This window comes from Drosophila ananassae (assembly GCF_017639315.1).
Source record: "Drosophila ananassae strain 14024-0371.13 chromosome 4 unlocalized genomic scaffold, ASM1763931v2 tig00000054, whole genome shotgun sequence".
Taxonomy (NCBI): domain Eukaryota; kingdom Metazoa; phylum Arthropoda; class Insecta; order Diptera; family Drosophilidae; genus Drosophila; species Drosophila ananassae.
This window is the reverse complement of record NW_025319037.1, coordinates 4,622,077-4,637,278: the sequence shown is the minus strand read 5'-3', so window position 1 is coordinate 4,637,278 and position 15,202 is coordinate 4,622,077. Positions and strand designations below refer to the sequence as shown.

The window sequence follows — 15,202 nt, the reverse complement described above, 5'->3', positions numbered from 1 at the left end:
AGAATATATATACTTTATAGGGTCGGAGATGTCTCCTTCACTGCGTTGCACACTTTTGACCAAAATTATAATACCCTCTGCAAGGGTATAAAAAGGCGAAATAAGACTCCCTGGTGGTTAACAGAGATAGCAATCTTCCAATCGACAAGCAGAACCCTGTTCAACAGAGTAAAAGTCGGAAACGAAGAAATCCTCTGGACTGACTTTAAGATCGCACACCTAAAAAAAAGGGCAAACCCCAGGCTCAGAGCACTTTTTTTCTATACTGATGGATCCAAACTAGACAAAAATGTAAACGGAGGACTATACTACTAGGCATCAGGCCCTCCTTTAGCAGGCCCTCCACAGCGTCTTCAGGCCAAAATGATAGCTGCACGGGAAGCACTTAAGTATCTAAATATATGCAACTTTACACACGGCGAAATCAATATACAGTGATAGACAAGCGGCTATTAAATCAATCTGCTCGATAACCAAATCACCAAAAATGTTCTCCGATTGTAAATCATCTTTTCACTAGATGACCAATAAGTATGTCATTAGACACATCTGGGTCCCTTGTCACAGCGATATCACAGGCAACTGCATAGCAGACAATTTGGGCCACATAGACACTACAACACCGCTCCAGAGAGAAATGGGGGATACTGGTATACCTATAGCCACTTATAAGCTTTAACTTAGGGAAGACATCTGATGACTTGGATGAGGATGGACAGAACCCGAATCAGCTCGGCTATAAGAGTCATCACGATTTACTGGATTGTGAGAACATATGCTAGGCGAATGAATTCGCCCCACAACGACTACTGCCAAAGATGTAGAGACGAATAGGAGAAAGAAGCAGTTGAGCATCTTCTATGATACTGCCCAGCTCTTTAGTCTCTCAGTCTGTCACATCCACTCGATAGATTCTTAACCGAGAAAAATATTTTTTTGGTGGTATTTTTTAATTGGTGGTAATATTTGACTTATTAAAAAAAAAAATGATAATTCAATAATGAGTACTGGCTCTTTTTTTTATTATTTTGTTAGTAGTAACTTTATATACCCGGTTCTTTTTAGAAAGATACAGGGGATCTATATGGTTCAAAGAAATCAGTTCAAAGAATGCAGTTTATGTTTCCATATCTTCGTATTGTTTTTCTCCTTCGTATAGCTTCCGTGTTAGCCAGCCCCAAACATTTTCAATTACGTTAAGGGGGCATGCGCACTTGTAATTTTAAAAAAATCGAATTTTTTTTTTGCATTTTCTTAAAGTATATACATTTAGAAATGTGTCCACAAAATTTTGAAATGATCCGGTGAAAATTGTCAAATATTTTTTTTTTAATATCCTTCGATTAAGTACTAGATAAACGTTTAATAAATGTAAATCCGTTTAAATTTTTGATTTTAGACGATCCAGATTTTTACAGTGTTGGTCACCGCAACTCGTCTTTTTCGGACGGACCTCACTTCGACGGGGCATAACTTTGAAACCCCCAAATATTTTCTACTTTTTTTTCAAATTTAAGTTAAAATAATGTACTTTCACATAATAAAATGATATTTCAAAAAAATGCAATAGTTTACGAGAAAAAAAATCGGAAAAAATGCCTATTTTTTGGCCCTTCAACTGCGCATGCCCCCTTAAGTTCTTGATATAATGCTTGAATATGGTCATGATCGTATCGTTTTCACGATACGTAATAAAACGTAATGAATGAATACTGGAGCGTTATGAAATGGATCATATTCTTTTTGAAAAAAAAAACCAAGAAAGTGGAGAAAAGGGATTACTTCAATTTGGAAATAGAGATTTAACAACACACACGGAGGCTTTTATGTAACGATCTGTAACGAACAATTACATTTTGGAAGGTTTCTACTGGCGGTCCTTCTGACGGTACCAACACTATATATAGCTTAGTTTTAAGAACCGTAACTTGAAACTGAGTACCGAGAGGATTCATTTTGTATTCCCAACTATCATTATTTTGAAAGAACATATCTTATATAAGATGCTATAGAATATCTATGTTTAATGTTAGGGAAGGTCAGAGTTAGCGATGTGCGCACAACAAGGTTAAGCTAATTTCCCCTACTTCTTAGTCTGGTGACTCATATTGTTTGCACATGAGTTTTTGATTCCGCTGGTTCTCGCTTGCATAGGTGAGCGCCGTGCGTAGCTGGGTTACTCGATCGAAATAATTTACTGCTTATTGCTAAACTATTGCTGACCGGGAGCTGTGTGGAGATAGGATTAGTTGCCAACACTTATCATATGGCAAATCGCGATAAAGTTGTGTTGAAAATCATCAAAACGTTTTTCTTCAATTAAAATAACTGAACGTCAATCATGAATCCAAGTTTCAGATTGCACAGTCCACGTAATGTATTTTCCGCGAATGTAAGCTGTTTTTCTTTGATTTTCTTCAATTTTAAAAGCTTTAGGTGTTCTGCATTCCTGATTGTACGCTTAAATGTATCTCGAAAATAATTTTGTTGTTTTTAGTTCCCAAGAAAGGAGCCTCAGCATTGAGCCGCAGCATAAAGCGTTGACCCGCGTCCCCGCGTTTAGCCTTCAATCTCTCAGCCATATCCACATATATCGCCCAAATCATTCTATCAAATCTGATCAAATAACACAGTGTAACAGTGATTCTGAACTTTTGAAGTGACATAGTAGGAATTGTTCATTGGGTCGAGTATATCACAAAACCATTTTTTAAATATTTCTAACACCCTCAAAAACTTGATTTATGGTTAAAAAACCGTTTTTCGGGACTTGTTTGCTCTTAAAAATTCCTGAACGCGTTTTTTTCAACCGATTTCAAAATTTTTGGTGTTTTTTAATAGTGAAATGTTGTAGCTTTTGAAAAAAAAAATATATCTTCGATTTTGTTAAACAAAACGAAAAAAATTTTTACATCTGAAACTGAAGTTTTCGACTTTTGTTCGTGTTTTTCGGATTTTGATGCCAGTTTTTCGGTACAACTTACAAAAATTCTGTCATTTTTGCCACATATCAATGTTGTCTCATTAATTCTGAATAAAATGAGACAAATTTCATCAAAAAATAATGAAAATTGGTGAAGTTATAACGCTTTTCCCAAAAAAAGTCAATTCAACCTAGCGAGCGTGTTAGAAATATTTCAAAAATGGTTTTGTGATATACTCGACCCAATGAACAATTCCTACTATGTCACTTCAAAAGTTCATTCACTTTTGTCATTTTTGTAACACTGTGTAATTGATTTAAAAAATATAAAAAAATATTTTTTGTTCTATATATTTGAATGTCTTGAAATAAACAACTCAAAAAATCCGGTACAGAAAGAGTAAAAGAAATAAAAAAAAAATTAAAAGGATTGAAGGTAAAAAAAAAACAATTTTCTCAATCAGAATTTGAACTCAGAGCCCTCCCGTGTTAAAACCAGAATGGTCTCTGCTCCACTAACCCTGTACTCTAGTATTTGATGGAAAATTGTGATGTTATTCTATTTAGTGTGTGGAGAGTCATAACTCTCTAACTTAAAAAACAGCAAAGTTATTGAAATTTCGATCAATCGGTTATATGGCAGCTATATTATAAAGACAAAATTATAATACCCTCTGCAGGGTATAAAAACTACTTGACGAGATTAGAAAATATTCTTATCGGCACATGTAAGAAAAAAGAAAAAGTTGATATACCCTTGAAGTTATGTATCAGCTGATATATTGGGTATACATCGGATCGTATATAGTTGTCCGATCACTTTGAGAATTTCACTATTATATAAATTTTCTAAAAAAAATGTTGGAAACAGCTCTAGTCGCCTTTAAAAAAAGAAAGGATGAGTCCGATCGTTCAGTTATAGGATATATGGCAGCTATAGGATATAGACGTCCGATCCTTAAGAAATTTGGCAGATCGTATAAGTTTGCCCAAATTAGAATGCAGTACCATCCTTTTAACTTGAAAAACAACGAAGTTATTGCATTTCGGATCAATCAGTTATATGGCAGCTATAGGATATAGTCGACCGATCCCGGCCGTTCCAACTTATATACTGCCTGCAACTCAAAGATAGGTTTAGAACTGAGAGACTAGTTTGCGTAGAAACGGACGGACAAATTTCATAAGGATCGGCCGTCTATATACGATCCGCTATTTATCTAATAATATAAGATGCTTGGCGCCGCTTAGCGGACTGCAACTCAACTGCAAGGGTATATAAATTTAGGCTCCGCCCGAAGTTAGCTTTCCTTTCTTGTTTTTTAAATGTGTTAGGAATATCTTTACTTTTTATAATAATATCTTTACTTTACTTTACTTAGGAATATCTTTTAAGTAAAATTTATTTTTGAAAATTGCCTGCCAGATTTATTGCCACTATTTGCTTACGTTTCATTCGAAAAACAAAAACAATTCAATAAGGTTTGCCCTTCGAACGTCAAAACAAAGTAGGCGAAGTAATCTGCTGCTCCTAGAGTTCGAAATTACGCATATTCGATATAAGTTATTAATCATTAATATTTTCTTGTCATTCTAAATATTTTTAACGGTATACCTTAACCCCATGGTTTAATGATTAAGGTATCTGCCTGTTAATCGTAAGGTCGTGGGTTCGATTCCAAGCAGGAAAATCTTTATTATGGGTTGATTTTTGTTTACTCTAATTTTTATACCCTTGCAGAGGGTATTATAATTTTGGTCAAAAGCGTGCAACGCAGTGAAGGAGCCATCTCCGACCCTATAAAGTATATATATTCTTGATCAGGATCACCCCCTGAGTCGATATGAGCATGTCCGTCTGTCCGTCTGTCTGTTTCTACGCAAACTAGTCTCTCAGTTTTAGATCTATCGAGTTGAAACTTTGCACACATCCTTCTTTCCTTTGCAGGCAGTATATAAGTCGGAACGGCCGGGATCGGTCGACTATATCCTATAGCTGCCATACAACGATCGTGTATGTACTTTGGTGTTTTTTAAGGAGGCAGGATGGTTTGAGACTTCAAAAAAAAATTTTTTTTCAGAAATTTTTTATATAATAGAACATTATCTTAGGAATATCCTGTGAAAGTTTCATGTCGATCGGACTAAAACTCTCTAAGATACCGATTTTCTAGTTACTTTCGCTCCATATACTTATACATATACATACCATATACAATTGCTTTTAAAACTTTAGACGCGTTTTTCTCAAAACGACTTTCCAGTCGGTGCGTAACGTAGCTCAAAAAGTAATGCTCGGATCTAAATAAAATTTTTCACACATCTTTTATACAATAAATACTTGCGGATGAACGAACGCTTTTTTTTTTTTAAATTTTTTTTTTACCATTTTAACGGGCAATAATGGGCTGATTTTTATGTAAAAATGGTACCTCCGACTTTACAACCGCGCCAAAAATTCAAAATCGCAAATTTTTTAAAATGGTTTTGTTTATCCGCACAAGAAACTAATATTTTAAGTAAATCAATTCAATTTTTTTATTTCCGATAACACTGTAAGGCCAGACTTTACGCACCGCAAGATAATAATTTTTATACCCTTGCAGAGAGTATTATAATTTTGGTCAAAAGTGTGCAACGCAGTGAAGGAGACCTCTCCGACCCTATAAAGTATATATATTCTTGATCAGGATCACCTCCTGAGTCGATATGAGCATGTCCGTCTGTCCGTCTGTCCGTCGGTCCGTCTGTCCGTCTGTCTGTTTCTACGCAAACTAGTCTCTCAGTTTTAGAGCTATCGAGTTGAAACTTTGCACACACCCTTCTTTCCTTTGCAGGCAGTATATAAGTCGGAACGGCCGGGATCGGTCGACTATATCCTATAGCTGCCATATAACTGATTGATCGGAAATGCCATAACTTTGGTGTTTTTTAAGTTAGAAGGTTGGGAGTTTCTACACATGTTATATTTGACCAAAATATCTTATGTACAAAATTTCGTAAGGATCGGTCGACTATATCCTATAGCTGTCATAGAACGATCGAAATTGGCATAACTTTGGTGTTTTTTAAGTTAGAAAGATGGGATTTGGTAGAGATTCTATTTTGGGAAAAACAATCTGATTTGTCGAATTTCATAAGGATCGGCCAACTATATCCTATAGATGCCATATAACTGATTGATCGGAAATACCATAACTTCGTTGTTTTTCAAGTTAGAAGGATGGGACTTTCTGTGCATTCTAATTTGGGCCAACTTATATGATCTGCTAAATGTCATCAGGATCGGCCGTCTATATCCTATAGCTGTAACAATAGATGCTGGACTGGGACGAAGATATCTTCTTATTGCACGATTTTAATGAGCAGACAACATTGTATTCCATTTTAAAATATTACAAATTAGCAAAAATGATTTTATAATTTTTTAAATTTTTTATTTTTTTTATACTGACGCGAACTACGATGTGGCCCTTGACCTATTGCGCAATCGTTTTAGTAATCGGCGTTTAATATTTCAGTCTCACATTAATGAGATCCTGCAGCTTCGTGTGGTCGAGCCAGGGTCTGTTGCTACTTTGCGGGAGCTATCGGATCGGTTCAATGGGCATATGCGTGCTCTTATGAGTTCCGGATCAGCTGCCGAGATCCAAGGATGTTTGCTAATCCAGATTATCCTGCAGAAGTTGGATCCTGCCACAAAGGCCAAGTGGGAAGACACTCTCGCCGGAAGCAACGACAGCCTTCCGTCTTGGGAGTCCATGGCACGATTCTTGGAGCAACGGTGCCGGACTCTTGAATGCGTCGACTTCTCTTTGGCGGCGTATCCACCAGCTAACCAAGTGGGCCGAGGTAGATCTTCGAATAACCGATCTTCGTGCATGGTTATTAACGCCCGTCCTGCTCTATGCGCCCTGTGTGGTATTTCGGTGCACGAGCTTCCTTCTTGTTCAAAGTTTAGTGCTTTGACAATTGAGGAACGGTACGACGAAGTGCGGCGTCTGGCTCGGTGTTTTGTTTGTCTGGAGGATGGCCATCTCGCTCGCGGATGCTCAGCTTCCCGCTGCTTAACGTGCAATCACCGTCATCATATTTTGTTGCACCCTCGCGGGCAGATTTCACCCGCACGAGTTTCCCGCCCCATCAGTTCCGTTTCTGTTGCGCACTCATCCATCTAGTGCGCACTCGAGCTAGTGCTCCTGCCAACAGCCAATGTGCTCGTTCGTGGTCGATCTGGAGCCTTCTTGCCTTGCCGAGTTTTATTGGATTCCGGTTCACAAGTGCACCTCATCTCGTCTCGGCTGGCGAATGAACTTCAGCTTGGCCGTTCCAAATGCTCCACAACGGTGGCCGGTTTCGGCGGCGCTGGGTTTGAAACGGATGGAGCATCCGTTAATGTGTGCTTGAAGTCCCGCCTTAGCACGTATTCAGTGGAAATTGAGGCTGTTGTAGCTTCACATATAACGGACTATCAACCTAGCCAGGACATAGATGCTTCGCGCTGGAAGATTCCTGGCAATATGGATCTAGCTGACCCTAACTTCACCAAAACGCAGCGAGTGGACCTGTTGATTGGAGCCAGCTTTTTCTTTGACCTATTGTCGGCTGGTCAAATCCAATTAGGTCACGGACTCCCCATCGTTAGAATACTCGATTTGGCTGGGTGATTTCTGGACGCGGTGAACCATCACGGGATGTGTCGTCGCTCTATACTAGGAAAGACAACCCACGGAATAACCACTGGAATGATGTGACTGCTGCCCCTTCCAACAGTGTTATTGAAGGCCCACCCTTCAATGGGGGGAGGATGTTGGGCCAAGCAGCCACCAAAAAGTGCATTTAAAATTGCATTAAAAATGTCTATTAATTCGGCTGCTATCAAAACGCTGATAGCTCAACAAAGGTGATTTACTTAAAATATTAGTTTCTTGTGCGGATGGCCGAAGTCATATTGAAAAATATGCGATTTGTATTTTTTGGAGCGGTTGTAAAGTCGGAGGTACCATTTTAACATAAAAACAAGAGAGGAAAGCTAACTTCGGGCGGAGCCGAAGTTTATATACCCTTGCAGTTCAGTCGCAGTCCGCTAGGTGGTGACACGCATCTTATATTATTATATATATAGCGGATCGTATATAGTCGGCCGATCCTTATGAAATTTGGCAGATTGGATAATTTTGCTCAAATTAGAATGCATAGAAAGTCCCATCTTTCTAACTTGAAAAACAACAAAGTCATGGAATTTCATGGACTTTTATACTGCCTGCAAACAAAACAAGGATGTGTGCAAAGTTTCAACTCGATAGCTCTAAAACTGAGAGACTACTTTGAGTAGAAACCGACAGACAGACGGGTATGCATATATAGACTCAGGAGGTGATCCTGTTCAAGAACTTTATAGGGTCGGAGATGTCTCCTTCACTGCGTTGCACCGACTTCAACACGGCATGATCCTCTTAAACTTTAGTATCAAAATCCGTTACGCTACTTTCTGACGTTAAAAATCGAAGTAACTAATTCTGAATTTCATCCCAAGAAAGGTTGACATTGAATCTGGAGGCATAACTTTTTAAAAATATTAAAAAACTCCCATTTAATTGAAGAAAATATTGTTTAACTAATTCTAATAAATTCAATAAAATTATTTCAAGTTTTCCCTTAAATCCAAAATTAAAACATGATATGATCTACTGATTTCAAAAAGAAAAAAAAACTTCCATTGGAAAATGTTTTGGAAAAAATCATAGAAGCACAAAAATAAATCTAGCAATTAGATTACAAATGGATATTAGAAATGGATATATTAACATTGGAAAGTATTCCAAAGATATGGTAGCTGCTAGATGCTTTTTTTTTAATTTAAGTTGGTACAAATACGTTTCCAAAATAAAATTTACGAAGAACAATGATGGTTGTTCTGGACTTTGTTTCAGGGGGCCCTAAGGGATATGGTGATATTAGCAGGTGATATTATGTTAGCCTGTGTAATTTACTTAGCCCAGTGAGAAATTTCTATGCTAGTATACTAGTAATTCTAGAGCACAACTTTAAAAGGCTACAGAGGTTAGATTTTGCACAAAGCTCTAACTTTCTTTTAGGCAGACCAAGTTTCACAGTTCACAAATATCATATAGCTGCAATTGGAACGATCGGGTAAATTTTTATACTTTTCAAGATATTGCCTTTGATTGCATATTTTAATAGATAAGTGTATATATAATTTTATTTTTTCCATATCGGCTGACTATATTCTATACAAAAACGAGAAAAAAAAATTAAAGTTATTTTGGTAGAATTGATTTTAATTAATTGATTAAAATTATTAATTTATGTTTAATACTGTGCTTAAGCTCGGGTCTCATGTGTTGAAAAACGTATGCTCAACACCTTAGCATGGGCACACAAGCTTAGGTAAGCACGGTGCATAACAAATATGAAGTTCCTTTTGGCTTCCAATAGTTTTGCCTAGTGGTGGAGTGCGTGGTTCGGAGTACTTAAAATTATATCTTATATAAAAACAGTTTTAACTTACAAGATAAAGGCGTATCCGAATACTCCAAAACATTTTTAGTAGATGCTATGTGGTTTCTAAAACAAGAAATTTTTTGAAAATTTTTAATAAATTCGTACATACATTTATTTAAAATTAAGGTATAGAAACCAGAAACACTAGTTTTTTTTCTACACACCATTTTTCGGCTAGATCCGCAGACAATGTTATATAAAATAAAAGAAAGAAAAGCTAACTTCGGGCGAAGCCGAAGTTGATATACCCTTGCAGTTAAGGTTGTTCCATTTCCGATCGTTCAGTTATATGGCGGCTATCGGATATACTCAGCCGATCCTTATAAAATTTTGCAAAATAAATAAGGTTTCCCAAAATGAAATCATTCCAGCTTAAAAAACACCAAAGTTATGCCAATTCCGATCGTTCAGTTATATGGAAGCTATAGGATATAGTCGGCCGATCCTTATGAAATTCAGCAAATCAGATTATTTTTTCCAAAATCTGTACCAAGTTCCATCTCTCTAACGTAAAAAACAACAAAGTTATGCCAATTTCGATCGTTATATGACAACTATAGGATATAGTCGGCCTATACCTAACTTTGGTGTTTTTTAAGCTAGAATGATAAAAATAAGACTTGGGACACATTCTATTTTGGACAAAATAATCTGATTTGCCGAATTTCATAAGGATCGACCTGGTCACTACTTGGGGAATTTGATTTTGTTTAACGAATTGATTTTGATTTTGTATATTCAGGGATTATAAAAAAGATCAGGAGATTATGCATCCCAAATCAACATTTTTTCAAGGCGCCTCCGAAAATACCGTATAACTCCCTCAGTTTTTAATATTTCTTTTAGTTAAAAATATTATTTAAATGTATTGTCAAATGTTGCATATTTTTTGTTGTTATATAATTATACATACTTTTTGTTTCTATTTTTTTGAGGCATCGAATAAATTTCAACAGAGGGCGCATCAGACATTGCGGATACGACAGGAGTATTTCCAACATCTTGGCGTATTGACGGATCTAGACCAAAACAAAAATATTTTTTTATTATATTTTATTGATAAAACAGGTCTGCAAAAAAATTTAAAGCCGTGATTAATCCGATATGATTTATGATAATTAGTCACTAGTCAAGTGACTTAAATTAATACGTTAAGCTAGTATGTTAGCATCGAAAACAAAAATGTTCGTTGTACATTATGTAAGGCAGAATTAAAAAAAAAATTGTAATAATTTCTGTGTTTTATAATTCAAAGACGAATTCACCTAACTCAGAGTATCTCAATGCCCATAAAAAAGTCAAAACAATAAAGGATCCCAAATTTCGGATGGAGCCGAAGTTGATATACCCTTGCAGTACCCTATTTGCGAAAAACTTGGACAGCCACTTTTTACAAACCTCTTTAGAGTCCAACTTTACACCAGTATGGGCGTTCGCCATAAACAGGAACAGGTGGTAGTCACTTGGCGTTGTCCGGGCTATATATCTGACTAGTCATGAAAGAAGTTTGTGGTCTGGCGTTGTCCTGGTAAAACACTACACCCTTCCTGTTGGAAAATTCTGGTCGATCGCCAGCTTCAAACGGTTCATATGGGAGCAGCTCTTGTGTATTCCAATTCATTCTAATCCCACCAAACACAAAGCAAAACTTTCCTGACCGCCAATCCCGGCTTGGCCACTGTTTTTAACGATTCACCGCCCTTCAATCACGACCGTTTTCGCTTGATATTGTCGTATGTAATCCATTTTTCGTCGCTAGTCACCATCCGTCCATTCGAGTTCATTCCGTTTCAGAAGCATATCATATACTATCATATCATTCTGTCAAACAGGTTTTTTTGCGTCAAATCATGCGGCACCCAATCATTTGGTTTTTTTTTGTATGCTTGTTGTATGCTTTTTATACCCTTGCAGAGGGTATTATAATTTTGGTCAAAAGTGTGCAACGCAGTGAAGGAAACATCTCCGACCCTATAAAGTATATATTCTTGATCAGGATCACCTCCTCCTGAGTCGATATGAGCATGTCCGTCTGTCTGTCTGTCTGTCCGTCTGTCTGTCTGTCTGTCCGTCTGTCCGTCTGTCCGTCTGTCTGTCTGTCTGTCCGTCTGTCTGTCTGTCTGTCTGTCTGTCCGTCTGTCTGTCTGTCTGTCCGTCTGTCTGTCTGTCTGTCCGTCTGTCTGTCTGTCTGTCCGTCTGTCTGTCTGTCTGTCCGTCTGTCTGTCGGTTTCTAGGCTAACTAGTCTCTCAGTTTTGAAGCTATCGAGTTGAAACTTTGCACACATCATTTTTTTCCTTGCATGAGTATTTATGTCGGAACGGCCGGGATCGGTCGACTATATCCTATAGCTGCCATATAACTGATTGATCGGAAATTCCATAACTTTGGTGTTTTTTAAGTTAGAATGATGGGACTTTCTACGGATTCCATTTTGGGCAATCAGATCTGCCAAATTATAAGGATCGGCCAACTGTACCCTATAGCCGCCATATAAATGAACGATCAGAAATGGAACAACCTTAACTGCAAGGGTATATCAACTTCGGCTCCGCACGAAGTTAACTTTCCTTTCTTGTTTTAGCTTCAAACTAACAAGTTTGTATGTGTTCTGTATAACTTTTAAATGGCACAAAGTTGCAAAAAGGTATAAACGCAAAGTTATTACCAAATGTATCCCTAATATCGCAAAAGTAATCATTTTTGCAACTTTTTGCACGTTTCTTCCAAAAAATGACTTATGTCTAGCAACTTATGAACTTGCACACGCTGCACTCGAAGTTTGGAAGAAAAACAGCCGATCCGAAGATGCTCTAAGAAGCTACATACAAACACTACTTTACGGCGAGAAATTCGATGAAACTTTAAATCAGCAAATATCAACCAAAATTAAATGTTTCATTGGTTACATTAAAAAACATTCACAGAACAATTCACATTCACAAAAACAATGAAAGGGACAAAAACAATCTGATTAAACTGTACATTTTTTATTATAAAAATAAAAAAAAAATTATAAGTGGCTTGCAGCAATTTTTCAAATTTAATTTATTAAAAGGGCCATGTCAAGTGATAAATCTAATCACAAAGGTCAGTTTCTTTAAATGGGGGTGGATGAAGGCAATGGTCCGATTCAAAAAGCAACAAAAACCGAAATTACATTACATTACATTAATCTTAAAAGTATATATAAAAAATTTCAAGTTTTTATCTTTAAAACTAGAGTTTATGCCAAAAAAAACTACAGTGCATTGGGAGAAATTTGCGTAAATGTAAAACACTTTCAGCAAATTGGAGATAGTAGAGACATTGGTGTCACCTAGTAGAGACATTGGTGTTTCTTTCAGTTATTCAGGATTTCAGGATTCGCTGAGATACCGAATATCTAGTTACTTTCTATCTATATACTTTCAATTGCTTTTAAAACTTTAGACGCGTTTTTCTCAAAACAATTTTTTCCAAGTCGGTGCGTAACGTAACTCAAAAAGTAATGCTCGGATCCAAATAAAATTTTTTACTTTTATACAATAAATACTTGAGGATAAACGACCGCATTTATGTTAAAAAAAAATTCTTTTTACCATTTTTACAGGCAATAATGGGCTGATTTTTATGTTAAAATGGTACCTTCGGTTTTACAACCGCGCCACAAATTAAAAATCCATTATTTTTCAATATTACTTTGTTCATTCGAATTAGAAACTAATATTTTAATTAAATTAATTCAATTTTTTTATTTAAGATAACACTGTGAGACCAGATTTTACGCACCGCAAGATAACACTTTTTTGAAGCGATTCCGACCGACTGCCGAAACGGGATAAATAATAATTATTTCTTAACAAAAACAAATTCCTAGATACTCTCCAAATATAGCCATTTATCTTGTAAAAAACTTGAATAATTATATTCACTCAGAAATGAAAAAAAATCGCAAAAATCTGATACCCCTCGAAAAAATCGATTTGTTAGGACAAATAAATACACTAAAAATAATTTTTTTTTTCCATATTGGCTCTAACTGTCCTATTAATATTAATGTGAAGAAAGCCCTTGCGATAACGCAACTTTTGATATATTGTTCATATCTGGGTCGTATAAAAGTCGCTTACTCAAGATATAATCCGATGAATAGAGCTATCGATGATGCTACCTGTGAAGCAAAGATGCCTATTCATAGCATTGTATAAACTATTCGGTTGCCGATTTTCTTTTGTAGTTTGGGTACAAAAAATAACCAAAAAACCAAGAGAGGAAAGCTAACTTCGAGCGGAGCCGAAGTTTATATACCCTTGCAGTTCAGTCGCAGTCCGCTAGGTGGCGCCACGCATCTTATATTATTAGATATGTAGCGGATCGTATATAGTTGGCCGATCCTTATGTTTGGCATATTTGGCATATCGAATTATTTTGCCAAAAGAGTAATCTGTACCAAATCCCATCTTTCTAACTTAAAAAACACCAAAGTTATGCCAATTTCGATCGTTCTATGACACCTATAGGATATAGTCGGCCGATCCTTATGAAATTTTGCACACAAGATATTTTGGTCAAATATAACATGTGTGGAAAGTCCCAACCCTCTAACTTAAAAAACACCAAAGTTATGGCATTTCCGATCAATCAGTTATATGGCAGCTATATGGCAGTTATATGACCGATCCCGGCCGTTCCGACTTATATACTGCCTGCAAAGGAAAGAAGGGTGTGTGCAAAGTTTCAACTCGATAGCTCCAAAACTGAGAGACTAGTTTGCGTAGAAACCGACAGACAGACAGACAGATAGACAGACAGACAGACAGACGGACAGACGGACAGACGGACATGCTCATATCGACTCAGAAGGTGATCCTGATCAAGAATATATATACTTTATAGGGTCGGAGATGTCTCCTTCACTGCGTTGCACACTTTTGACCAAAATTATAATACCCTCTGCAAGGGTATAATAAGTAGAAACAAGAATGAAAGCTAACGAAGTTTACATACCCTTACGGTTAGGTAGCAGCTTATATAATTATATATGTATATATCGAATCGTATACAGTAGGCCGATCCTTATGAGAATTTCACCATCGAATCAATTTTCTAATAAAAATGTATCAAACCGACCCAATCATCTTTATAAATAGCAAGGTTGTGCCATTACCAATTGTTCGGCGGCTATAGGATATAGTCGGCCGATCCTTATGAAATTTTGCAGATCGGATTAGATTGCCCAAAATGGAATGGAAGTCCGATAGAAGTAGGTAAGTTTTAGTGGGAAATGATACAGACTCCATTAGTTATCCGATGTGCCAAATTTCATAGCGATCGGCCGACTATATCCATATAACTGAACGATTGGAAATGGCACAAACTTGCTTTTTTAAAAATGCTTTGGTCATTATCCTCATAAGGATCGGCCAAATATATACGTTCCGATATATATATACATACGAGGGTGGTACAATAAGTTCTTAGCTTCCACAAAAAAAAAAAATTTTTTTGGAAAGGTGGTGATTTATCCAATTCTTTCTGGCTATGCTCCAAATTCTTCTGCAAAATAGGTCTGCAAAATAGGCCTCTGTGGCGGCGACGACCTCCTCATTCGACGCAAATTTCTGTCCACAGAGAGACTTTTTCAAGCAATTCGACCAGTTTGGCGATGTCATGATGGAGGAGCACTTTTTCTGCCCCAAATGGGGCCGTATTTTCTGCAATTCGGCCCAATAATTCGGCATAGTACAGCCTTGTCACTGTTTTGCGCTTCTCCA

At 36.8% G+C, this 15,202-nt stretch overlaps 1 protein-coding gene across 2 annotated transcripts in view; it reads right to left on the bottom strand.

Annotated features, from left to right (window-relative positions):
• The window catches only part of LOC6501774 (eukaryotic translation initiation factor 4 gamma 3), an 81,087-nt gene that overhangs the window by 23,039 nt on the left and 42,846 nt on the right, over positions 1 to 15,202 (bottom strand). For both annotated transcript variants that reach the window (XM_032452158.2, XM_032452159.2), the window contains 2 exons: positions 10,362 to 10,467; positions 9,456 to 9,511 (listed from right to left, as the gene is read on the bottom strand). In XM_032452158.2, coding sequence (XP_032308049.1) covers positions 9,456 to 9,511; positions 10,362 to 10,467 — 162 coding nt within the window. The remainder of the gene's footprint in view (positions 1 to 9,455; positions 9,512 to 10,361; positions 10,468 to 15,202) is intronic.